This window comes from Terrapene carolina, unplaced genomic scaffold, assembly GCF_002925995.2.
Source record: "Terrapene carolina triunguis isolate 2854851 unplaced genomic scaffold, T_m_triunguis-2.0 Scaffold183, whole genome shotgun sequence".
Taxonomy (NCBI): domain Eukaryota; kingdom Metazoa; phylum Chordata; order Testudines; family Emydidae; genus Terrapene; species Terrapene triunguis.
This window is the reverse complement of record NW_020664534.1, coordinates 3265280-3292541: the sequence shown is the minus strand read 5'-3', so window position 1 is coordinate 3292541 and position 27262 is coordinate 3265280. Positions and strand designations below refer to the sequence as shown.

The 27262-nt window shown below is 43.8% G+C and overlaps 1 protein-coding gene across 1 annotated transcript in view; it reads left to right on the top strand.

Annotated features, from left to right (window-relative positions):
• The window catches only part of MOCOS (molybdenum cofactor sulfurase), a 388002-nt gene that overhangs the window by 323407 nt on the left and 37333 nt on the right, over positions 1-27262 (top strand). Inside the window, exons 7-9 of the mRNA XM_026654152.1 lie at positions 11965-12081; positions 15592-16002; positions 23511-23673. Coding sequence (XP_026509937.1) covers positions 11965-12081; positions 15592-16002; positions 23511-23673 — 691 coding nt within the window. The remainder of the gene's footprint in view (positions 1-11964; positions 12082-15591; positions 16003-23510; positions 23674-27262) is intronic.

Below are 27262 nucleotides of genomic sequence, written 5' to 3'. Positions count from 1 at the left end.
CATAAGCTTTCGTGGGTAAGAACCTCACTTCTTCAGATGCAAGACTTCTTCATATGAGTAAGGACTGCTTGTTTGAGTTATGGGTCCTATGATTTAAAATGAGATTTTTAAAGGAGCCTATAGAAGTGGGTGTCTTCCATTTTTAGTGATTTAAAATCATGCAAAACCATATGGTATCTATAAATCTTAACTACCACATATTTCAAATCTGCTTACAGTAGTGGTATTGCTCTCAAGCATATCAATAGCACTAGAATATGGAGGAGGATTTCTATTTGGATTAAACATTATTATTGTTGTAGTTATTATTCATGAATCCCTCTCAATTTAGATGCTCCAGACACTAAATAGTTAAAGTACAGTAGTAATATAGGGTTGCCAACCCTCCAGGATTGTCCTGGAGTCTCAAGAAATTAAAGATTATGTCATGTGATGAAACCTCCAGGAATACGTCCAACCAAAATTTGCAACCCTAGCAGTAAGCAACAAATAAAGCAGTATTAAAAAAAAAAACTCTCAGACATCAAAGCAAAATGGCATCGTTAAAAGGAAGGAGGAGCAGGAGCGCTGACTGTGGTTAAAACAGAAATTACCTCTGTGGAAAAAAAAACCCGAAGTTTTAACTCTGTGATCGGGGCGGCTCCAGGCACCAGCGAAGCAAGCACATGCCTGGAGCGGCAAGGCGCGTGGGGCGGCATGCTGGTCACCACGAGGGCGGCAGTCAGGCAGCCTTCGGCGGCATGCCTGCGGGAGGTCCGCTGGTCACGCGGCTTCGGCGGCAATTCGGCATCGGGTACACCGAAGGCACAGGACCGGCAGATCACCCGCAGAAACGCCGCCGAAGGCTGCCTGACTGCTGTGCTTGGGGCGGCAAAAAACATAGAGCCGCCCCTGTGTGTGATCTTAGTAAAAAATGGATGTCTGTTTCCTAGCTAGTTCCCCTCTCTCTGTTAAAGCACAAAGACCCCAGCCTTGCAAGCCAATGAGCGGCCTCTGCTCTCATTAAATTCAAGAGGGCTATGAGGGTACTCAGTCTCATCCAGAAAATGCCTGGCCTCCTGCAGGTTTAGGCTCACAGTAAACTGCTTCAGAACTAGGACTGAATACTAAGGGTTAGCTGATAGAAAGGACTCCAGGTCTTCATAGTATCTTAATTACTATGTACATTCAGTGTAGAATCAATAAAAATGCTGTAAGGTCTATTAGTTTGCAGTTAAATTGTAAAAAATCAAGTTTACAAAAGACCCAGGTCACCCTAGTCCTAAATATCACATCCAGGGAAGCACCAAAACTGATGATCTGAGTACCTAAAGCTGTGTACCTGCCATTAGCACTTCTTCACGCTTCCATGCCCTTATTGATGAACATATCCCTGGCTCCTAAACAACAGCCTGTGTTGTTACACTGAGCTGCAAACACTCTGCTGCACTTTGCAACCCATAGGTCTATACGTCTTATTGCTCCTTATGGCAGTTTTCAAAATGTGTATTATTGAAGGCTTTTTTCATCGAAACAGACGGTTTATATTCTATTTGTTTTGCTGTATGCTAACACCACAGAAAGAGATTAAATTAACTCCCGAAGTAGCATAGTTCCAGGGTGAAGCTGAGCAACAGGACCTAACAGTATATGTCCAAGTGAAAATCAAGCATTTGTCCAAAGAACATAGGTCGGGACCTGCAATCTTTAGAGACACAGGGTAGGTGAGGTAATATTATGGTTACCAACTGTCTAATCGCACAAACACCCTTGCCCCACCCTCTGCCCTGCCCTTCCCTGGAGCCCCGCCCCTTCTCCGAGGCTCCACCTCCCACTCACTCCATCCACCCTCCTTCCATCACTCGCTCTCCCCCACCCTCATTCACTTTCACCGGGCTGGGGCAGGAGATTGGGGTGCAGGAGGGGGTGTGGGCTCTGGGCTTGGGGGTGGGGCCAAGGGGTTCAGGGTGTGGGAGGGGGCTCCGGGCTGAGCCTGGGGCAGGGGGTTGAAGTGCAGGAGGGGGTTTGGGGTGTGGACTCTGGGAAGCAGTTTGGGTACGGGAGATGCTCAGGGCTGGGGTCGGGGGTTGGGATGCAGGAGGAGGTGAGGGGTGTGGGCTCTGGGCGGGAGTTTGGGTACAGGAGGGAGCTCAGGGTTGGGGCAGGGGGTGAGGTGTGTGGGCTCCAGCCAGACGGTGCTTACCTCGGGCGGCTCCCGGGAAATGCCCAGCATGTCCAGCTCCTAGGCTCAGAGGCAGCCAGGCGGCTTTGTGTGCTCCCTCTGCCCACGGGCACTGCCCCCACAGCTCCCATTGGCTGCAGTTCCCAGCCAATGGGAGCTGGGGAGTCCGTGCTCAGGGTGAGGGCAGCACGCAGAGACCCTCTGGCTTCCCCTACGCCTAGGAGCCGGACATGCTGGTCACTTTCAGGAGCTGCATGGAGCCAGGGCAGGTAGGGAGCGCTGCCAGATTTTAGCGGCCTAAAATCTCCCAGATCAGCTTCAATAGCCTGCAGGAGATTGAGCCTGATTCCAGGAGACTCCCAGGCAATCCGGGAGGGTTGGCAACTTTAGGTATTATCTTTTATTGGACCAACTTCTGTTGGTGAGAGAGACAAGCTTTTGAGCTTACATAGAACTTAAGAAGAGCTCTGTGTAAGCTCAAAAGCTTGTCTCTCTCACCAACAGAAGTTGGTCCAGAAAAAGATATTACCTCCCACACCTGGTCTCTAATATCCCAGGACTGACACTGCTACAATAGCATTGCATCCTGCAATCTTTACTCATTCAAGTAGTCCAATTGATGGCAATGGGAGGAACACTTCATATTAGTAAGAGTTACTTGCAGGATTCCCATGTGAGTTTATGCTTTGCGTAGATTGGTAATGAAGCTCTCTAGAGTTCAGACAAAAGGTTATGCTTAACTGGTCTTTCTCGTCTTAAAAATAATTCTCTCTCTTCCTTTAATTTGGTCTCTTTTTTTCTCTGCCAATAATCCTTGGGCTGGTCTAATCTAAAAATGAACATAAACCGATCATATAAAAGTTATCTGAGAAGGGTTTTGTCTTACGTCGCAGTGTTTTTCTCTGGAATTCTGACACATGCTTATATGGAACAAAAGTCCAAGTTTTGCATTAATGAATAATGATGATTTATCTGACAAGAACAAAACAAACAAAAAAAGAAGAAGAAGAAAGAGAGAATCTAGTTGCTAAACATTTCCTGAACTCAGGGCATGGCAACTCAGTCTTTAAACATCCTGTAATTTTAAAAGCAAACAAAGTGAAAGGGGTTATTATTTGAGAAAGATTATAAATTTTGGATTAAGGCTTTTGATATACTGAACAAACCAAACCGAATGCTGAACAACTTCAGCAGTGAAATAACTGTCATGATTTTTGCCCTGCTTGTCATCATTAACTGAATGATGGATCCACCCACGAGTCGTTAGAACCATGACAAACCTTGTTATGTCAGGATGACAACTTTTCTCATCCAAATGAGAAAATAACGCAAGAAAATGTCACTGTTCCCTGATAGAAGCCTTCTGACAAAACAAAGTTAAATGACACCACAACAGTCTTTCTCAGCAGATGCCTTTTACTATAACTTTGATTCTTAGAAACATGCTTGGAATACTGCATGGATGCACTAATCATAAATAGAGATGTTGGGTCTGATTCTCCATTGCACTTGTTAATCAGGATCTGTTGTGCTTTTGATTGTGTTTACATTAGAGAACTGAACAATTCATAATTGAAGCAAGAGGACAGAACCAGTTTAAGCACAAACATGCTGATTTGTTTTCTGCAATGCTGCAATTTTGGCCTGTGCCATAATGTTGTTTTTCTAATGTGTTTCAATTGCAATGGTCTCTGATAACTTATTGCACGGAAGCAGTGGGTTCTGGAAAACTTCAAAAGAACACTAATGCACGGTCAGGAAGCAGTGGGAGGACCACCTCACTGTTTTCACTGTGACCTGTTTTAGTGCAGTCTACACTGGCACTAAGGACCTGATCCTGCAAGTACTCACACTGATGGGAGTAACTTCATTCCTGTGAGGAGTCCCTCTGAAGTCAATAGGAATACAGACATGAGTACAGTTAAGCACATGCACAAGAGTTTGCAGATTGGGAGCTAAGACCATGAGCCTGCAATGAGCTTCTTGAGAACAGATCCCTGCACCCCGAGGTGCAGGGATTCACCCATTCAGAGCTCATTGCAGAAGTTGGCAACCGTGATTGCAACTCTCTATTCCCCCTCCTTTTTTTAAGTAAAAATATAATGCTTTTAATTAGTGCTTCTGTCAAGGACAAATGCTTAACCAGGACAGACAAGAGGATACAGCACCTGCAGTTTTTTCCAATCACTAATAGAGTACAATAAATTGAAGGATATATATTTTATTTCTAATAATGCAACTCCTCTGGTAATTAATGAGATAGTATACTTAGGTATAATTATTCAATAGTTACATCATGATCGCACGCAGAGACCTCAATCAGGAGTGGGGTCCCATTGCTGTACCAACATAAAAATAGACATGATTACTACACTGCATAGCAATATCCTGGTTGTGAACATACATCACTTTTGCCTGCATTTTCTTTGACTGTTTTTTATCTATGATATTTTTGGTGTTTTAGGGCCTGGATAACAGCATCCACTAGCTCCCATGTGGACTGTCACTGAGGTCAACCTCTGCCATATCTAGCGTTGATCTACAATCAATGGGTCTTAGGGTATGTCTACACTACGAGGGTAGTTCGATGTTACTTAAATCGAATATGTGTAATCGATATTGCAAAGTCGAACGTGTGTGTCCACACCAAGGAGAGTAATTCGACTTTGTGAGTCCACACTAACGGGGCGAGCGTCGATATTGGAAGCGGTGCACTGTGGGCAGCTATCCCACAGTTCCCGCAGTCCCCGCTGCCCATCGGAATTCTGGGTCGAGCCGCCAATGCCTTCTGGGTAAAAAAATGTGTCGTCATCCGTCCGTCACTAACGCCCTCCCTCCCTCCATGAAAGCGCCGGCGGGAAATCAGTTCGCGCACTTTTCTGGTCAGTGAGAGCGCGGACGCCACAGCACTGTGATCATGGATCACGCTGCGACCATCGCTGCACTTGTGGCCGTTCTCAACACCTCGCAGCTTATCATACACCTTACCCTGAGGCAGATGCAGAGTAATCAGGCGAGGAGGCTACGACACCGCCGTGATGGCCTGAAGTCGGAGAGTAGCACAGAGCTGTCAGAAACCACGAGCCCCAGCGCCCAGGACATCATGGTGGCAATGGGTCATGTGGATATTGTGGAACAGCGATTCTGGGCCCGGGAAACAAGCACGGACTGGTGGGACCGTATAGTGCTTCAGGTCTGGGATGAATCCCAGTGGCTGCGAAACTTTCGCATGCGGAAGGGGACTTTCCTCGAACTTTGTGAGTTGCTGTCCCCTGCCCTGAAGCGCCAGAATACCAGGATGAGAGCAGCCCTCACAGTTGAGAAGCGAGTGGCCATAGCCCTCTGGAAGCTTGCAACGCCGGTCAGTCGCGAACCACTTTGGTGTGGGCAAATCTACCGTGGGGGTTGTTGTCATGCAAGTAGCCAACGCAATCGTCAAGGTACTGCTCTCAAAGGTAGTGACCCTGGGAAACGCGCAGGTCATCATAGATGGCTTTGCCGCGATGGGATTCCCAAACTGCGGTGGGGCTATCGATGGGACTCACATCCCTATCCTGGGACCGGACCACCAGGCCAGCCAGTACATCAATAGAAAGGGCTACTTTTCAATGGTGCTGCAAGCACTGGTGGACCATCGGGGACGTTTTACAAACATCTACGTCGGATGGCCGGGCAAGGTTCATGACGCTCGCGTCTTCAGGAACTCTGGTCTGTTTAGACGGCTGCAGGAAGGTATTTACTTCCCAGACCACAAAATAACTCTTGGGGATGTGGAGATGCCTACAGTCATCCTCGGGGACCCAGCCTACCCGCTAATGCCCTGGCTCATGAAGCCCTATACTGGCGCCCTGGACACAGAAAAAGAACTGTTCAACTACCGGCTGAGCAAGTGCAGAATGGTGGTGGAGTGTGCTTTTGGCCGTCTCAAAGGGAGATGGAGAAGCTTACTCACTCGCTGTGATCTCAGCGAAACCAATATCCCCATTGTTATAGCAGCTTGCTGTGTGCTCCACAATCTGTGTGAGAGCAAGGGGGAGACCTTTATGTCGGGGTGGGAGCTAGAGGCAAATAGCCTGGCTGCTGATTACGTCCAGCCAGACAGCCGGGCGATTAGAAGATCCCAGCGGGACGCCCTGTGCATCCGGGAGGCTTTGAAAGCTAGGTTCCTGAGTGAGCAGGGCAACCTGTGACTTTTCAGTTTGTGGACAGAAAAGCTGAACCTGCCCCCGTTTCTTTACCCAGTTCATTTTGACTATACTCTCTAGTTACATACCCCCTTCACCCCATTCCCCTTCCCAAAAAATAAAATCATTTCTATTTTGTTAATGAACACCGTTGTCTGTATTGCTGTTTTCGCGGGAATGTTTTAAACCGGGGACGCAGACTGTGGCGGGGGGCGGGTTTAGTGTTCTGATGCAAATGATGCTTCTAAACTCCCGGAATGACAGGCTCCGCACTGGTGCACTGGTTATTTCAATGGAGCCTGCCAGCACTCCTGGGGGGGACTGCGTGTATGTGTCGGGTATGTGACTTTCTGGCAGGGGGGGTAGGGTTACATATCCCCTGCTGCGTGGATCTGTGAGCCAGGATAAGGACCGCTGCATAAGATCTGTAACTGCCCTCCCCCGCCACAAAGTCACTGAGCAACCCCCCCCCCCAGAACATGAAAACCACCTCCCAGACTGACCAGGGTAACCAGTGACTGCACTGTGTATGTGTCCTGATGCTGGACCTGACACCGCCTCTGTACCCTGCTAAAGGTCACTGTCCTGTCCAATTACCAAGCCCCTTCCCCCCCTCCAGACAGATTCTCCCTCAAAAGAACCTGACTGAAACAGTAATGAACAGAAACAAACATTTTATTGTGAACCACACATGAAACGTGGGGGGTGAAACTTGGACGGGGGCTTGTGTGAGGTGGGTAGGAAAGGACTTATCAAATTTTGTGGAATGTCAGCCTTCTAGTGCTAGAGCAGTCTGCAGGGGTTGACTGAAAGTTTTAACGGCCCTTGCCGCCCCTCCTTCTTTGGACTTTGGGTGAGGGTGGTGTGGGACTTGGTGGCGGGTGAGGGCGGTTACAGATAGACTGCAGCGGGGCTCTGTCCTCCTGCCTCCGGTCTTGCAGAACATCCACAAGGCGCCGGAGCGTGTCCGTTTGCTCCCTCATTAGTCCAAGCAGCTTTTCAGTAGCCTGTTGGTCCTCCTGACGCCACCTCTCCTCCCGTTCCATGACTGCTCGGTGCATTTGTGACAAGTTCTCCCTCCACTGTGTCTGCTGGGCTGCCTGGGCTCGGGAGCAGCCCATTAGTTCTGAGAACATGTCTTCACGCGTCTTCTTCTTCCTCCGCCTAATCTGCGCTAGCCTCTGGGAGTGTGCTGACAGGCTGGGTTGGGAGACAGTCGTAGATGTGTCTGTGTGAATTGTAAAAAGGGAGTGAATTCCTGAGACAGATAAATGAAATTGTACACAAAGAACCTAGTCTTTCTCTGTGAACAAGACCATGCACTGCACCTCTCACATGCACACTCAGGACAAGGTCGAATTTTCGGCCCTCGCCTTCAGTGCCTGTGGACTTGCGGTGGTCTTGGAGTGATCTGAGAAGCGTGGCTGGAGACCTGAACTTCTGGAGCGGGCAATCATGGTAAGCCGTAGACTTGTGGCTGCTTAAAACTCTATTAGTAGCACTGGCCTCCTTTCACATTGAAAGCAATGCCAGTCTCTGCTGCCAGCAATCAGGACAGCATCAACTCTGCCCCTGTCCCACCCCCTCGCGGCTGTCCCAGGGAAAGATCCCTGTATGCTGCCCCTCTCCCTCCACCGCGTGGCTGTAAAGCAGTCCCAATACTAACATTCCCCTCCCTAATTCAAAGCAGGGCGTCATGAGCGACATCACCCTTCTGAGGATCTCGGACACCCAGAAGGAACGCATGCTGAGGGAAAGCATGCAGAAACCGGGGCCGTATGCCGCCATGCTATGTCGAGCCATGATCCCGGAGTACTTGATTGTGGCGTGGCGGGGACACGTGTGCTACCACGGAGGGCCCAGTAAGATCGCCCTACCCCGGAACCTGATAAACAGGCTGGAAATCTACCTCCATGAGACCTACGAGGAGTTCTCCTACGAGGATTTCTCATCAATCCCCGGCCATATTGACCGGATTTTCGCCTAGGTGCACTGGGACTATAGAGTGGAGCGTCTTGGGCCGCAGAATCATGAAGTACCGGACATTGTAAAAATTTTTTAAAATACTTGGGACTAAATTGTGAAGAGCCTAAGGCAGACAAATCATGAGAAACCCTTTGTTACCATTGTAAATATTCCAGTTTTGTAGCAGATAATTTTTTACTTGTTTACAGCACTTTGATAAAAACACATTGTTAATAGTATGAATATTCCCGTTCTGTTAAAAATAAATGTTTACATGTTTACAGCACTTACTGCTTGATCCTTCCCCTGATTCTGTGTCCGGGGTAAGGGATGGGGACGGTTGGTACGGGATCTCGGTAAGGGTGATGAAGAGCTCCTGGCTGTCGGGGAAATCAGCGGTGCCAGCGCTGTCGACTGCCTCGTCCTCCTCATCTCCTTCTTCATCTTCCCCGTCCGCTAACATGTCCGACGAGGAACCGGCTGCGGACAATATCCCATCCTCAGAGTCCACGGTCACGGGTGGGGTAGTGGTGGTGGCCGCACCCAGGATGGAATGCAGTGCCTGGTAGAAACGGGATGTGTGGGGCTGGGATCCGGAGCGTCCGTTAGCCTCTTTGGTTTTTTGGTAGCCTTGTCTCAGCTCCTTGATTTTCACGCGGCACTGCGTTGCATCCCGGCTGTAGCCTCTCTCTGCCATGGCTTTAGAGATCTTCTCGTAGATCTTAGCATTCCTTCTTTTGGAGCGCAGCTCTGAAAGCACGGACTCATCGCCCCACACAGCGATGAGATCCAAGACTTCCCGATCAGTCCATGCTGGGGCCCTCTTTCTATTAGATTGCACGGCCATCTCTGCTGGAGAGCTCTGCATCGTTGCCACTGCTGCTGAGCTCACCTCGATGTCCAAACAGGAACTGAGATTCAAACTGCCCAGACAGGAAAATGAATTCAAATTTTCCCGGGGTGTGGCTGGTCAGAGCATCCGAGCTCGGACTGCTGTACAGAGCGTCAACAGAGTGGTGCACTGTGGGATAGCTCCCGGAGCTATTAGCGTCGATTTCCATCCACACCTAGCCTAATTCGATATGGCCATTTCGAATTTAGCGCTACTCCTCTCGTTGGGGAGGATTACAGAAATCGATTTAAAGAGAGCTCTATGTCGAACTAAATGGATTCGTGGTGTGGACGGGTGCAGGGTTAATTCGATATAACGGCGCTAAATTCGACATAAAAGCCTAGTGTAGACCAGGCCTTAGGTTCCTATGTTACTTAGGTGCTTTTGAAAAGTGTACTCCTTGTCTTAATGTTAGTGATACAGAGACATTCATACTTGTGTACGTTGGTAGAAATTGAAGCATATACCCTGGATCAAATATGTCACCCCCAAATAATAAATATAATGTAAACAGAGACAAATATGATGCATTTTTTGCCCTTGTAAATGCAACAAAGCATGTGAGTTCACCTTCTATGCACTGAAATCGAATGCATGATTAGTTTCATGGTTATTCTTTGAGTCCTGGGTAATAAACTGTGATTTTTGAGACCAGGACCATTAATTTAAAACAACTCTGTTATTTTAACAGACAATTTAAGGAGCCAGACTTTTCACTGTCTTGAGTTTTGGGTAAATACAGCTGTGCCAAGTGGGTGTAGAATCATTCCCAGTGTCTTGATTGTGTTTTACACTTGCTGCACACTCACTTTACACAGGTGTCTTACATTTATATTTCCATTTGTTTCCCAAGCATTCTTGTGTAAAACCCCTTGTGCCCACACCTAAAAGTGCTCCAGATGCTTTGTGTGCCCCAAATACCATTAGGATTGCTTTCCGCAGGTCTAAAGATCGACACAGACTGAATTAATTCCTGCACTAGGTTCAAATGTAGGACTTGATCCTGCAAGGTGCTGAGCACAGAAGTATTGGAGACAGTGGAAGTTGAGGTTGCTCAGCAACTCATGATCAAGCTCCACAAGAACTTACTTTTATTGTGTATTAAATGGGTAAACTGAAGAGAGGTTGTGTTACATGGCCAAGATCATGCAGGCAGGAATCTGCAAAGTCAGGAATAAAACTTAAGCCAGTCCCTTAATTTAACTGCTCCACACTTACTTCCTCTACTACAGAGCCTATATAAATAAGGTGATTATACTATATTGCACTGCACATGGGAGGTGTGATTGCAGCAAGTGAAGACTTTCATATAAGGCAGTGAAACCCACAGCAGCACAGTGTTGAGCTAGACCTACCCACCCAGGACATTGGTTCCCATACTCCAGCAATAATCATGTATACCATATTGTCCTTACAGCCCTTGTTATCTCTTGTTAAAATCCATTTACTTGGAGAGTTTTGGGAACCATAATGTTTCTCAAATGGTCTTTCTTCTTTATGCTTTGATAGGAGTACTGGGGGTCCCTAAAAGTATATCCCCCTCTCTCCTGCCACAGGTCTCTTCATTGTGTGAGATTCTTTCTGTTGTACAGACAGACATGATCTCCCATGCCCCCTGCACACTCACATGTTCATTCTCTCTCTCTCTCATATTCACATAATTTATTCATCCCAATGATTCATCCATTAATTATTGTATTTGTGTCCATTAATTATTCAGTGTTTTTTTTTTCTTTAACTGGCAGTTTTAGACATATTCAGAGACATAAAAGCATAACATCAGGGAAGGTAAGTGGGTCAGCCTAGTTGGTGAACAAAGTGGTCATGTGTGGAACATTCAAAGAGGTCTCTCTATTCCTGTCCTTCCAGACTAGTGCCTGCCCTGTCGCATGCTATTGCTTACTTATGGCCTCATCCATCAAGCCTGCAGAAATCTCTAGTGTGCAGATATCTCATTGGTTTCAATAATTTCCTGCACTGACAGTTTCCCTTATACCATGGAGTATATAGATATGCAAAGGAAAGATGTTGTCGTTGTTATCATTTGGATTGTGGTAGTATATAGAAACCCCAGGCAAGGACCAGGTTGTGCTAGATCAGGGGTTCTCAAACTGTGGGTCACAAGGTTATCACCTGGGGGTCACGAGTTGGCATGGGACTGACAGCCTGAGCCCCTGTTAAATTAAAATTAAATTAAATTACCCCCCCTTTTAATTTATAATGGGGGAGAGGGTCACACTCAGAGACTTGCTGTGTGAAAGGAGTCACCCTTTCAATACAAAAAGTTTGAGAATCACTGTGCTAGATACTGCACATTTAATTGACGAGGAACTCCCAACCCCCCACCTCCAAGCGGAGCAGTTGTTGCTTTGTTTCAATTCCGATGCAGAACGTTACAGAATAAAGCACTGACCCTGGAAACACTTACACATGTACTTAACTCTAAGCATGTGATTAGCCTAACTGATTTCAATGGGCTTCTCCGTGTGTTGTTTAAAGTTAAGCATGTGTGCAAGCATTTGCAGGATCACTGCTTATTTCTCTCAGTTTCTTCCTTCTTTGTTGTTTTACTTCATCTGAAAATAATAAAACTGAAGAATACCTGTTTTCCTCATAGTGTATGTGAAAATACAACTGCTCCAACAACCAAACTGCTAATAATTTAGCGAAATAACTTACTTCAAGCAGCCTTTATTTATAACATAGTATATTTAATATTATCTCTTTCATTCTTTTGTTATTTGTCCTGCTGAATCGGTAAGGTGGACAAGATTGCCAGTCTCTACAACATACATGTTCGTACAGGATGTTTCTGTAACACCGGCGCCTGCCAGCAGCATTTGAGCCTCAGCAATGAGGATGTCAAAAGGAACCTTCAGGTCAGTACCAAATCCTGTTGAGGCCAAGTAAAATCACTTGAATGATTGAATAATGAGAGGGTTGAAGAGAAGAATAAAAACGGAGTATAGTTAAAGATGGGTTTAAAGCAGGGGTTCTCAAACTGGGGGTCGGGACCCCTCAGGGGGTCACGAGGTTATTACATGGGGGTTCACGAGCTGTCAGCCTCCACCCCAAACCCCGTTTTGTCTCCAGCATTTATAATGGTTTTAAATATATAAAAAAGTGTTTTTAATTGATAAGGGGGGGGTCGCACTCAGAGGCTTCCTATGTGAAAGGGGTCACCAGTACAAAAGTTTGAGAGCTACTGGTTTAAAGCATGTATATACCTCATATATCACGGGGCATGGGTTTTAGAGTTGGGAGGGAGGCAATTTATATAATGGTGGCAGGTTTGTATTGTTCTCCATTAGACTTCAGTTTAACACACTACTACTGAAGGTACCTTCATTTAATAGCACCCGCTTCATTCGAGCTGGTTGAAAATTTTTTGACTGTCAAAAAATGTGGTTTAGTTGAAATCAAAATGTTTCATCGGATTTTGATTTTGATGGGGGAAAAGTCAAAACATTTGAAAATGTTTCATTCTAATGGTTTCATTTCGATCCATTTCATTTTGACTTTAATATTGTATTAAAACATTAAAATATTAATTGTAATATTATGTCATATTTATATACAATATATACCATGTACTGTTAAAGTTGAAAATTAATTAATCCAAATGACACTATCAGAACAAGATGTTTCAACATTATTGAAACAAAAGACTTCTGAATTTTTGTTTCACTGGAAATTTGGAAATTTCGACTTTTTTTTTTTCTGATTCAGAATAGAAAAAAATGAAATCTCAGAATTTTCCACACAATGGAAATTGTAGTTCCTGCCAGTTCTAGTGAACATCTTGTGTTTATTATATTATTATTAAAGTGTCCTAATTGTGCTTGTCAATTTTCAATAAATAAAGACTTAGGGTATGTCTACACTGCCCACGTTACAGCGCGGTAGCACTGTGACATGGGCAGCGTAGACTCGCTTTATCGCCGGGGGAGAGCTCTTCCAGCAATGAAAAGAAAAAAACCACCCCGAACGAGCAGTGGTCTATATTGGCGCTTTTCAGTGCTAAAACTTTTGTCGCTCAGGGGGGTGTTTTTTCACACCCCTGAACAACTAAAGTTTTAGCACTGAAAGTGGCAGCGTAGAGACAGCCTTAGGCCAAGTCTACACTATTGACCTATATCGGTATAACTGTGTTGCTTAGGGGTGTGAAAAATCCACATCCCTGAGTGATATAGTTTTACCGACCTAATCCCCCGTGTAGACAGCACTATGTCACCAGGAGATCATCTCCTGTTGACATATCTATCACCTTTCAGGGAGGTGGATTAACTAAGCCGATGGGAGAAGCTCTTAATTTAGGAGCGGCTTAATTTAAGCACTACAGTGGTGCAGCATTTTAAGTGTATACCTGCCCTTAGTCTTTCCCCATTGGATGCATAGTCTAAAAGAGACAAAAATTAGATGGGGAAAAACAATAAGAAACTAATCTAACATTGAGAGGATGATGACAGTTTAAAAAGATATGTGCATATGACATGTCTACAGAGATTAGAGGTATATTAGGTAGGGAGCAACTTAAATTTTAAGTTGCCAAAGTATGAACAAACTTCAACTTGCTAGCTGCGCTCTTGTGACCTATTTTCTGCTGATTGTCATTCAAAAGATTTGGGTAGTATGCTGCAGCATATGTTACAAAAAACCATGAGGGACTTCGCAGTTGTAAACATGTCATAGTTTGATATTACAATGAATTAGCAGAGAACAAGCCCAAAAGCTTACTAAGGACATTTTTCAAAAGTTAAAAAATTTATGACCGTATTGATATGGTAGCGTCTTCATCATTACATTCAGACATCTAGATACATGCTGAAAATACATAGATGCTGCAATTAGATATAGGGCCCTATGTAAATCATGATTTCATGGCAGGCATGGAAATGGTGAAAGTGCCACCAAAGCTCCTATTATGTGATATGGGAACACAACTTAAAGAGCGTTCAAATGTGTTCTACCATTAAACTTCATGAAAACTGGTCATCTTCTAATATTGTTAGTATTTTATAGATTGCCATGTATACTACATGTGAAACATTTATGGAAGAAATAATAAATATAACCAAAAGGCAAGATTCAGACTTCAGTCACACCAATGTAAATCCAGAGTAACTTCGTCCATTTAAATTGTGATTCTCTAGATTTGTAACTGACGGTTGTAATGTGACCCAAATGAACTATTTCCCCCCTATAGGATTTCACATTGTTTAATTTTGACTGAACATTAAGCAATAAATCAGTAGGATTAAATTGGATTGTTCATTCAGCCAAACTAAAAGCTCTTCACCATCTTGTTCTTTCTCACACACCCCTGGGGATCTCTAGCGTGTTTTGCATGTTGCTCATATGATGTTAGATACAGCCCAGCAATTTCATAGCAATGCTGACGTCTGAGCTCTGGGAAAACATGGTATGGGTTGATCGTGCTTGTGTTTGTCTGTCTGCACACAAGGTTCTTACCTATATGGTATTTGGGGACATATAAGTACCTTAGTTAGATGAACAGATAGATATTATGTGTAGCCAGGGCCGGCTCTAGGATTTTTGCCGCCCCAAGCAAAAAAATTATTGGCCGCTCCCCCTTTTTTTTGTGCCCCCCCAGCCCCGCCCCAACTCTGCCCCTTCCGGACCCCTTCCCCAAATTCCCAGCCCCGCCTTCTCCCCCGGGGGTGCTGCATTTCCCCCCTCATTGCTTCCTGCGCCCTGCCCCCGCGACCTCCCACTCCGCCTGCTCCCCCGGGCGCACCGCCGCTCCGCTTCTCCCCCCTCCCTCTCAGGTGAGGGAGGGGGGAGAAGCAGAGCAGCGGCGCGTTCAGGGGAGCAGGCGGAGTGGAGGTGAGCTAGGGTGGGGGGGCGCAGGAAGTAACCGGGGGGTAGAGGAACCACTCCCCGCTCCAGCTCACCTCCGCTGCATCACCGCCGCCTCCCCCGAGCGCCCCGCCACTCAGCTTCTCCTCCCTCCCAGCCTTGCTGCGCAAAACAGGCAAGCCTGGGAGGGAGGGGGGAGAAGCGGAGCTGCGGCGGTGTGCTTAGGGGAGCAGGTGGGGCCGAGCTGGGGCGGCGGGGGCACTTTTTCTCTATGCCACGGAGACGGTGCCTAAGATGGCCGGCGCCAGAATGCCGCCCCTAGAAATGTGCTGCCCCAAGCACCTGCTTGTTTTGCTGGTGCCTAGAGCCGGCCCTGTGTGTAGCAAATGAGACAGGTGAAAAGATTTTCTCCATTTTCCTAATCTATTTATGTATTCATTATGCTGTTTTTGGAATGGATTTTTCTGTTTCGAGTTAGCAAAATGAAGTATAAAGTTGTAAAACAAGAAGGGAAAAAAATGAAAAGTTTGTTCTAATAGCTCATTGCTTTTCTTTTTATTTCAATCTAGGCTGGCCATGTCTGTGGAGATGACATAGATATAATTGATGGACGTCCCACTGGGTCCGTGAGAATATCATTTGGCTATATGTCTACTTTTGAAGATGCACAAACCTTTCTAAAGTTTATCATAGCAACCAGACTATCTGAATCAGACTGCAAGTTTCCCTCCCAAACCACCACAAGAGAAACTATTACACAGAATGACCATACTGCCAATAACAATGCAAAGAAATACTCTCTGAAAACTATCATCTCAGACACGGGACATTGGAATAATTCATCTGCAGCATTGAAGACACCTGAAACTAGCAGGGCTGTTGTTTCTGAGAGTGCTATACCAGTATACAGAAGTGGGAGCAAGCCAATCACTGTCACCAACATTTACCTCTACCCAATCAAATCTTGTTCTGCATTCGAGGTATATATTTAAAATGAATTTTAGAGATTCATTTGAGCCATCCCCCATTTTTTCCCTTTACCTTCTCAGGAATATTCTGTGTTAAGTATAAGGCAACAGCAGGTGAGTATTAATCTTATTTCGAGGAGTGGTGCTCACTTTCTCAGAACTATACTGTAAATTACCTGAACACTTGGATATTTAGTTTTTGAGGGAAATTCAATTAGATGAAGTCATGGAATGCAAATTTATTACATTTTCCTAACCCCCCCCCTCCAGAAAATCTGCACGTAATATGTATCAGAATGAATAGTTTGGATTCCCAAAAACTTGAATAAATTATAATCAAGTCATTAGTATGCTTATACTAAATGACACGTGATGGACTGCAAGCATTGATGGGTGTGCAGCAATTGAGAAATAACTTGATTAACATGTTATAATTGAGAGGAGGCTGATTTACATTACAAAGAAATGTTATCATTAAAAATACATTTGCAACAGAAATATGACATTTAAGTGTTGCAGCCCTATTTGAAAGTTCACTCTTTGAAGATTTTAATTGCTTTTTTGCCAAGTTAATAATATGGTCACCTTAGCTGCGACTTTTTTTTTTAAATAATGCATGATGAAATAGGTGTATGCGCTGCACATTGACCTAGAATCTGACTTTGCTTCGCACTGTGCTGTGGAGCAATTTAATGAATGTCAATAATGGTATAACTTTCCTTATGGAAACTTACCAGTGTGGGTCACTATCTCACATCTGAGTGGAAATTGGGGTCAAGCTTGGTGACGAATCACCTGTATTTAAAATATAGCTTCTCGAACAATACGATAATCATATTTTTAAAATCTGAGGGACTTTAAAACAAAATATAATGAAGTGTGACCATGTAAGTCAGTTTTTATATAAACATGCCTTGGGTTTGCGTATGATGAACGCTGCCCTTAATTCAGCCTAGGAAAATACAAAAACAAACTTTAATTAGCTGTCTACAAAAGCCAAGTACACCCTGCATTTTATAAAAGAATGTTTCAACCTTAATTCAACTGCGGCAGTTTTTTGAGTTGTATTATAAAAGCTCACTCCTGCCAAAATGTTTACTGCTGCATAGATGTCCATATACCACGCAGGCATGCATAGGGTTAAATTGGGGCTTTCAGCCATAGACTGCTGTCAGGAGAGTTGTGCCACAATAAGTCTCTTCTAGAGGATTTGGATGCGGTGTATCCAGGCACAGGCAGGATGTATCTTGGAGTGGAAGGGTGCACTAGGATTTCTCCCACACAAGCAGGGCCAGATATCTTCCCTCCAAGGCTAGCATCACAGCGGGTGCTAAACTCACTCAAACCTTGCACTCCCCTGAAGAACAGCTATGTGATTGCCGCCAAGGTTCTTTGCACGCTCGTGATAACCTGCCTTCCCCATGCACCCATGTGGTGCAGCACCTACTGTATATGCTTATAGACTAAACATATCTAAGTTAGCTGGAGAAATTGCAGGTAGATTGTGAAATTTTGTTAGTCTTGCCATAGAATCATAGGGTTAGAAGGGACCGCAAAGGTCATCTAGTCTAATCCAGGACTTGTTGTGTCTAAACCATCTAAGACAGATGGCCATCCAGCCTCCCAGGTTTACAGTCAGCTTTTAATAGTACTAGAAATGTAATTTATAGTTGTTTAGTATTTGACACTTGCATTGAAGCTGTGGACAGAGGCTCAATCAGCATCAGGTCCAGTGTGCTAAGCACTGTACAAACACAAATAGACACAGGCCCAGATCCTCTGAGGTATTTAGACATCTACCTCCAATTTAAATACCTTTGAGAATCTGGGCAACAACGTGGACACACAATTAAGTATATACATGCTTTATGTGCATTAGATATTGGAGTTTATATATATCTAAGTTTCAGCTATCCTCACCTGTTTCTCAAACTGGCCAGCATTAATTGGTCCATTTCTTATACACGTCAGAGTAGAGATGGGGTCTGAGGAGGGATTGGTAGAAAGAGAGTAAAATGGCCTTGCTGATCAGTTCAGGAAGGATGTTTTATGCATAAAGAACAGCATGGAAGCAGGCCTGGATGGGAGGGTTAAGAGTTGAGAAGACCCCCAGATTATGGGTTCCAGCCATGCGGAGAATGGAGGTGCTATCAAGAGTGACAGAGAATAGGGGGAATGGAAAGGGCTTGGAAGCAAAGACCAGGAGTTCAGTGTTGGTTGTGTTAATTTTAAGTTGGTGATGAGACAGCTAGGAGGAGATGTTAGAGAAGCAGGAAGAGATGTGGGACTGGAAGAAGGTAAGCAGGTCAGGAAGGGTTCTTTCCTTTCATTATCCTGATCAGTCACACCTGTCTTCACAGAGTTCTTGCTCCAAAACTCTTAGAGACAGAACTAGACTTGTCACTCACCACTTGATGTTTAGGGCTGCCCTATGAAAAATCACTCCATCCAATTTTCTGCCTGCAAAAGCAGTAAAAATAGCAACCCCCAGTTCACCATTTGTAAAGAGCCCTAAAGGCTAATTGTCCTCATTTTATTACCAGTCCAGCTGAGGGTAAAATCTAAAAGCTATTGTTTATTTTGACATGGTATTTTTCAAGTCAGATGAGATTTCTTTGGCTATCAATATTTCATGGAAGTCACTTAACTCCATTCTAAATCCAGTTACTGCTTGGCCTCTATTCAATGGCTAGGAGTAGGACTGCAAGATGGAGCAGATACCTCCACACCCCATCTCATTGCTAATTGCAGAGTGAGTCACTCTCCCTAAGACTGTAGGGATATGTCTACACTGCAATTAGACATCTGCAACTGGCCAGTGCCAGCAGACTTGGGCTCATGGGGCTTGGGCTAAGGGGCTGTTTAATTGTGGTGTAGATGCTTGGGCTGGAGCCTGAGCACTGGTACCCTCCTGCCTCACAATGTCCCAGAGCCTGGGCTCCAGCCTGACCCCAAATGCCTACACCTCAATTAAACAGCCCCTTAGCCCAAGCCCCATGAGCCCAAGTCTGCTGGCACGGGCCAGTCATGGGTTCTTAATTGCAGTGTAGTTACACCTTAAGTGTCACTACTGCAACTTCAGCCTTCATTATTTTGAAGGGTGAAAGTTTCAGATGCTACACACATTGGTGTTTGAAGTGAAACATTCTAGAACTATCTTCTCAAAAAGGAATGGAGAAGGAATGACATTTTGAAAACTAAATATAGCCTTTCAGATTGTCACCGGAATTCGATCATTCTGCATCTCTGTTGTTTGTCACAAAAGAGGTAGCTAATACAGAAAATCACAAACTTTGCCAGTCTCCTGATATAGTGGTCCTAGTAGAAGGGACTGTTTCAGTTAATGTTGCCAAACAACATCTGTTCTAACACTGGCCATCACAAAGCTCATAACTTCCTGAAACATTTGCCCTTTTGATTGAAATTTTCTATGCTTGGTCACTGGTTACAAGGTTTTAGTTCTTTAGACTTTCAGTTCAATTTCAGTTTTTAAAAGTAAAATCCCTTTGGCCATTTTGTAATTATCGGAGGATTAAAAAAGTTTTTACCACTTATAATTTGGATTCTATTTTTTGATGATGGTGGAACATCTCTAAACGGACTAAACTATTAGGGCTTTAAATTTTATACTGCAGTAAGTGCATTCTTGTCTTTTGCCTGCATACAGGAGATCATGGTCAGGTTTGTTACTTCAAGCATGGGACTCAAGCCTGTATTGTACTATTGACATTTTGGCATGGAGAGTAAGTAGGTCTGAATGCGAGTACATGTTCTGTTGCAGTGCAGAAAGAAATGCCGGACTGTGCATGTGCAGAAGAAAGTTCTGTTAAACTGTTTGTGCTTTGGACAAAACTGCCGTTGACACTGGGTGCATGACTGGGTTATCAAAAGATAAAGTTGGTGAACATGTGTATTGCTTGGCCTTTTTTCAATGACTAGGAGTAGAACTGCAAGATGCAGCAGGTACCTCCATACCCCATCTCATGACTAATAGAAAATCGCTGTTTGACCGCCTCTCTAGTGAAAAGTCCATTAATATAACCCACTAGCTCTAAAACTTCACTCCTCTTGTGTCTAGCTGCCCTTGCACATAAGGCACTGGATGCCAAGAGAAAATGAGAATGCATGGGATGAAAATTAAGGAACTAACAGGGGGATAGTTAGTCCCTATTCCATATATCTTATAAAATATGTTTGACAAGGAGTATTTGTCTACTGCCCAGTCCTGCTCCATGCATGCGTTACCAAATGCACAGAAAGCAGAGGACCCAGATGGAATACGATGTTTTATGGACTTTTGGTGAGGAAGCTCTACTTTCATTTCCTTACAGTTTTTATTTCAAGCGGGGGCGGGGGGGGAGGGGACACAATCAAACCGGAGACGAAGAAATTCTCACCCTCCCCCACCTTCTTTTTAAGATACACAAAATTGTTTAAAGTATTGTGACAGACCCAGACCAGTGGGGTACAGGAGTCTGGTAGAGGGCAAATATACTGGTCACTGGATGTGTAGTTTTCTGTTCCCTGAGTGACCAGAGCAGGGGCTGCACTAGAATAATCAGGAACCTGCTCGAATCAATTAAGGCAGGCTAATCAGGGCACCTGGGTTTTAAAAAGGAGCTCACTTCAGTTTGTGGTGGGAGTGTGAGGATCTGGGAGCAAGAGGCGCAAGGAGCTGAGAGTGAGTGCTGCTGGAGGACTGAGGAGCACAAGCGTTATCAGACACCAGGAGGAAGGTCCTGTGGTGAGAATAAGGAAGGTGTTTGGAGGAGGCCATGGGGAAGTAGCCCAGGGAGTTATAGCTGTCATGCAGCTGTTACAGGAGGCACTATAGACAGCTGCAGTCCACAGGGCCCTGGGCTGGAACCTGGAGTAAAGGGCGGGCCCGGGTTCCCCCCAAACCTCCCAATTGACCTGGACTGTGGGTTCTCCCAGAGGGGAAGGTCTCTGGGCTGTTCCCCAACCCACATGGTGAATCTCTGAGGCAAGAAAAATCCGCCAATAAGCGCAGGACCCACCAAGATAGAGGAGGAACTTTGTCACAGTATGCATTTTTAAACATGAACATTTTGTGTCCATTAATTTTGTATTGTTACATAATGCACCATGCTCAATGAAAAAAGGTTAAGACTTTAAACATTAATAACTTTATTATTCTTACCACAGATTCTAAACTATAAAAATTACATGGTATCACCCAAGACTATATAAATAAATAGTTTTCATTTAAAATACAACACATACTTTTAGTTATCAGTGGACAACAATATATACAGGTGTTATGAACATAAACTTTTCTTACACTTGTATAATTTAAAACCTGCTCAGTTAATTCTCTTCATATGTTCCAAAATACAGTAACTGTAATACCCACTCTATTGTAATCAGAAAAAAAATAAGTCAAAAAGCATTTTAAAAAAGAATTCTAAAAAGATGAAAACAGGGGTTTCTAATGGAAAATCTGAATTGTAGCATCACTAAGCACTATGCTCTGCTTACTTTACTTTTCTTGCTAAATTTTGTTTGATTTGCACAGAAGAACTCTTTTTAGCTAAAAACAGGTAGCCCAATCGGTGGACCAATAACATGAATTGGCTTTATTATGCAATGTTCTGACTCATGACTGGTGGAGAAGAAGATTAGCAAGCATGAGAAATAGGAAGAATTTGGACTTTCTACTGGTCTCCTGCCCTTCTTGCAATAGGCAATCAAGGAATGGATTGCCAAGCTCTGATCCTCCTGAGTTTCAGGCCTAGATACATAGGTGAATGGAGGGGTTTCATATTCACCTGAGCACGTCTCCAGACATCATATGCTGAAAAATTAACTGTCATTTACTGATGTTCTGCCCAAGAGGTGGGGCATGCAATTATCTTATATTATTGCAACTTTCTTATCTGGGATCCTGGTAGTGTAAAAATTATAGGAATTCCAATGTAGAGGAAAAAGGAAGTACTTGGCAAATATCAGTGACATAAGTGAAGGGGCTTTATTACTGGGCACCTTTAGGTGATCAATATCTTGGGGAAGAGGGAGAAGTGAGTTGTGGGCATGCAGTCAGGGGTGCAGCATCTCAAAGTTGGAGCATGGAGGTTTCTATAATCATCCTGAACCTACAACAGGCAAAGTAAATTGCATGGGATGATTGTTGCTATCTATCATTTATCTGATTTTTTTTCTGCATAGTGCCTATCGCTAGGTAGTGCATTATTGAAGGCCCTGACTGAGGAAGGCACTTAAGACATGTTTAGTTCTAAGTATGTTCATAAGTCATGTTGCCTTTATTCGCCAGCTCGAATATCAGATTTCTGGCTGAAAATTCTATACCTACTGTATAGGTACACAAAGCACATAAAATTATTCTAATTTTTAAAAGGAAGTAGAAAAATATTTTTCTATTTTTTTGTGTTTGTTTGTTTGTGTACTTCATGCATTTTACAGCCCTCTGGCCAAGAATTTTAAATGGCTACTGCAGAAAGGTCTGACTGAGAGGTTGAAAAGGCCCTTATAAATATCAGCAAGGGAGAAAATAAACCCTTTTAGAAGTTTTTAAGTTTGTTTTCAGTTGTGGAGATGATAACGATGTTCTATCAGAAACTTGATTTTTAAAAAATCTATTTAAATTATGCTGACATTATCAGTCACTTGAGGCTGAATTTTGCCCTCCGGTACATGCATGATAGGAAGTGTATGCATGTATCTGAGAGCAGAATTTGGCCCTCAATATTTATTTGCTAGAGGTATCTTGCCAGTTAGCTTGCCAATAATCACATGGACTGTTAAGGGAGTATCTCAACTAACATATATGAAAATACAACAAAGCTTAGTCATAGTTAACTCTCTAAATATATTACTGCTACTGGAGAGTACACGTGATCTGAGACAATATGTTTTAAAGACCAGCTTTCAACTAAGTGGAAATCCTCAAACTGAGGTTCTCTCATTTTACTTTAATTTCATAAAGTAGTTTCAGTTTCACAGAAAAAAACAGGGTCTCTTTGAGCAAAAAATCTTGAAATTTTCAAAATGTTGAATTTCAAATTTTTCTTTTTAAAAAACTCAATTTTTGCATTCAGTCACATTTTTTTAAACTTCCTATGTTTGGATATGAGAAGTGGAATTGTGAGACTCCTAAAATGGCCCAGATAAAGCTGAGAACATTTTCCACCAAATTTCACGAATGATATTCACTATCTTCTCACAGCCCCACTTGTTAATGGTGGTGTCTAAAAGCATGGTGATGTGTAACAAACAATAGTAATAAAACTCAATTTAGATCTGGCACCTTCCTGCAGAGAGATTTCTCTTTGATTTGATAATTAAAGCTTTTGTTAACAAGGCTGACATTGACACATACATGAGTTTTCCTATTTCAGTTTCAAAGGATTTCACTAGGGGAAAGTTTCTTTTCCCTTTCCTTTTTGTGCAGTGCCTTTCCACTACTACAGCTAAAGATCTTTATTAAATAACTGATGTCGAGTTTTCTTTCCCATTGTATTTTTTTTCTGTTGCTATGCCAGGTTTCTGAGTGGCCTGTAGGAAACCAAGGATTGCTGTATGACCGAAGCTGGATGGTTGTGAATCAGAATGGCGTTTGCATCAGTCAGAAGCAGGAACCTAGACTGTGTCTGGTACACCCCATAATTGACCTGGAGCAAAAGATTATGGTCATCAAAGCAGAAGGTTAGTAGGCAGCATCCTTTCCTCTCCCTTATTAATACTGAATAATAATAAAAAGAAGTACAGAATGTCATGAATCGCTAATATATTAGGGACAAATCTTGCCCTTCCAGCTGTGGGTACGGAAGTTCCAGACTGGAGCAGAAAGGATAGATTTGGCTTATGTATGGGGAAGGGAGATCTCCACAGTGGCTCCCTACATGCAACTATGGAGTGGGTGCCAAGGGCAGGAATGGACAGTTCTGGTAAAATTCACAACTATGCAGGTCCACTGGCCATTCTGCTTCTCCACATCATGGAGACAGAACACTAGCCTCAAGGGGCTACTGTAGCCCTGAAGCTGAAGAACTGGCCACCCCACAGCCTGACCACAATCTCTTCAGCACACAGCTGGGTTACTTGGGCTGTGCAATGGAGACAGACTTTGCTGCTTGATGAGTAGATCATCAGTGGGGATTGGTATCGCTGAAGTGATGACATGACATTTTTTAACTGATTGCTTTACAGTATCCTTTCAACTAAAGGAAAATATCTCATTCTGGCTGCTTTTCTGAGCACACAATCAATGAATACACGAAAGAACCATATTTGGAGAGTCCTGGGGTTCTGGAAAGTTCTCCCCTACTAGAGGGGATATACTGTTTCTTTCACTGACAAAACTATTAACATTGAACTAAACAGCAGGCTTGTCGTCTTCAGAGCTCATTATTAATGCCTTGTTTGCATATAGCTGAACAGTGTTTACCTTCTCCCTGGGGTCTAACATTTGCTCAGCCTGTGCATCTGTTAATAATGTATGTGCTCATATTTGAGCAGCTAGGCCCAAACAAGTTAACTCCTTTAGGTTTTTTTCCTATTGCCATAATTCATTGTCAGGGTTGTTTCTCTTTCCTCGCGCAACTGCAACAAGAGATTCCTCCCTCAGGATGATGGTTTAACCTTCAGAATCCTAAGGTGCAGACTCTGTGATACCCCTACAGTATTGAGGTCAACAGGACCTATCCTGTGCACTGAGAGTCCCCATTCTCTTCTCATTTGCTCCTAGGGCATTTGAAATCAGTGGGAGTGTTTGAACTACAAGTTCCCCGTTTTAATTGGCAGGGCAATTTGATGAAGGGCATTTGACTCAGAAAGTTGCATCTCCCTAGATCTAGCAAAAGCTCAATTAGTGACCTAGTGGATAGAGATCTGGACTGGGTCTGTGGAGACCTGGTTTCTATTCCAAGTGCTGCTTCTAGCCTTCTGGATTACCTTGGGGAAGCCTTGGGGGATTATCTCTAAAATGGGGATAAAGATACTTCTAAGTAATTTTTTTTTTTTTTTTTTTGCGAATTGCTTTGTGATCTACTGTTGAAAGATGCTGTATAGGACCTAGGTGTGATTATTCAGAGCACGGCTTATGCATTTAGCTGGGGTTTCAAGAATGGGATGCATAGAGAGTATAAATAGGGTTGAAGGAGGGGTGGTTTTCATTTATTCATCTGGACAATGGAGGGGTATCCTGGGTGAGGATATTAATCTTTTGTTATTTGTTTATTTTGTATTGACTTTTTTTCATGTTTTGATGTATTCATGCTGAAAGAGAAAGGAGAGGCACTTTTTTAGACTCCTAAGTAGTTAATGATTAAGTAAATGGAATATACAGTGAGCAGTAATGCAGTGTCACTACTGAACTATTTTCAGGGTGATTCTTGTGGGAGATACTGGATATAGGATAGTGTGCAAAAAGAAAATCAATTTGGAAAACCCACCTATAAATTATCTGGCTTTGCCCTGTTCACAGAGATGTCTCTTTATAAAATGGAATGATCTGGTACTGTCCCTAAGTCTTTAATACATTAGGTCATCTAGCCCACCTCTTTGCAATAGCAATGCTATTTTCTAGTATTTATGGTATAGTTTCAGTCTAGTAATAGTTTTAAATGACTAAATGTGTGGTGATGTCTGCTGTTTACTTTAGGAGATTATTCCAGAGATTACGTGCAGTCAGATACCAAGTAATGGGGGCTTATAAGAACCTGACTCGAAGCCAGAATAGTTACACTAATTGAGAAGACCTTCATGATATCCAGACTAATTTTCCTCCTCATAACTTCAACTTCAGAATTATATTCCATTGTACCATACTAAATAATTACTCTCTCTTCCTGGTGCTTACACCCTTCAGATATATAAACGATTGTTACATCTCCCAGTTAGTCATCTCATAGTAAAGCTATTCTTATTTGACTTGTTTAATCTTTCCTTGTAAGACAGTCCTTCAGGCTCAAAATCATTTCTGTTGCTCTTCTCTGAATTCCCTCCAATTTGTCAATATTTTGTTGCTAATGAGGTGTGTAAAACTGAATACCATATTTCAGGTTCATATAGGCACACCACATCTTTACAGAGAGAAACTGTCAGCTCTTTGTCCTGTGATGTGATGCCTTTCTTTCTGCAGCCCAAACTTCATTACCCTTTTATGCTGTCATTTCATATTTCAAATTGATAATATTTAATTTGTTGACTACGATCACCTCTGGTTCTCTCTAGGCATTATTTCTTCGTGATTTTTTTCCAGCACTTGAGGAGAACAGGCAGTCGACTGAAGTAGTAGGAGCCAGTTAGGCCCTTAAGACACTGATATCTTCCCTCACTCAGGCGCTGCTACCAGCCTGCTTATTTGTCCCCTTCAATTGAGTGTTGAGAGCCACTATAGCTGGCACAGAAGAGCAGTCATGAGTGAAAGAAGAAAACACCCCTCTGGGACAGCATTCAGAAAAAGAAAGAAAGCAAAGGAAGCTTTTCTATCTAAGCAGGAAGGAGCTCTCCTGAGATACATAGACACAAATGTTCATGGTGAGCCTTCCAGTCCCAGTGAGGATGTGAGTGGTGAGGAGATGCCTGATCTTCCAGTCAGAGTGCAGGTGACCTGGCAGCTACTGCAGCATCCATATCTCCATCTCAAATGGATGTAACCATGCACATTCCTGAAGAAAAGTGTAGATCAAAGAAGAGTGTGGTGGACGTGCAAGAAACAGCTGCTGCTGAGTTTAGTTCCTTACGTCTAGATGATCCAGGACTGTGGACCCACTTGAGCAGTAGCCTGAGGGACTTCCTTGTACTGCATGGGCCACAGCAAGTGAAACACTTCATGTTCCCCAAAGACAATGAAAATAGAAGTTTCCATCCAACACATTACTGGTGTAAAATCCCCAATGGTGACAAAGTGGAGAGGCCATGGCTTATGTACTCAAAAACCCAGAATGCTGCATCCTGTTTTTGTTGCAAACTCTTCCAGTCTAATGTTCCAGCTACATTGGGTTCTACAGGAACAAAGGACTGGAAAAATCTGGCTAGAAATCTGGCATGCCATGAGAAGGCAGCAAATCACCAGAGAGCATTCCATAGGAGGAAAGAGCTTGAGATGAGACTAAGGGCTGGTCTACACTGGGGGGGGGGGGATCAATCCAAGATACGCAACTTCAGCTACGAAGTATCTTGGATCGAATTACCTGGGGTCCAGACGGCACGGGATCAACGGCCGCGGCTCCCCCGTCGACTGCGCTACCGCCGCTCGCTCTGGTTGAGTTCCGGAGTCGACGGTGAGCGC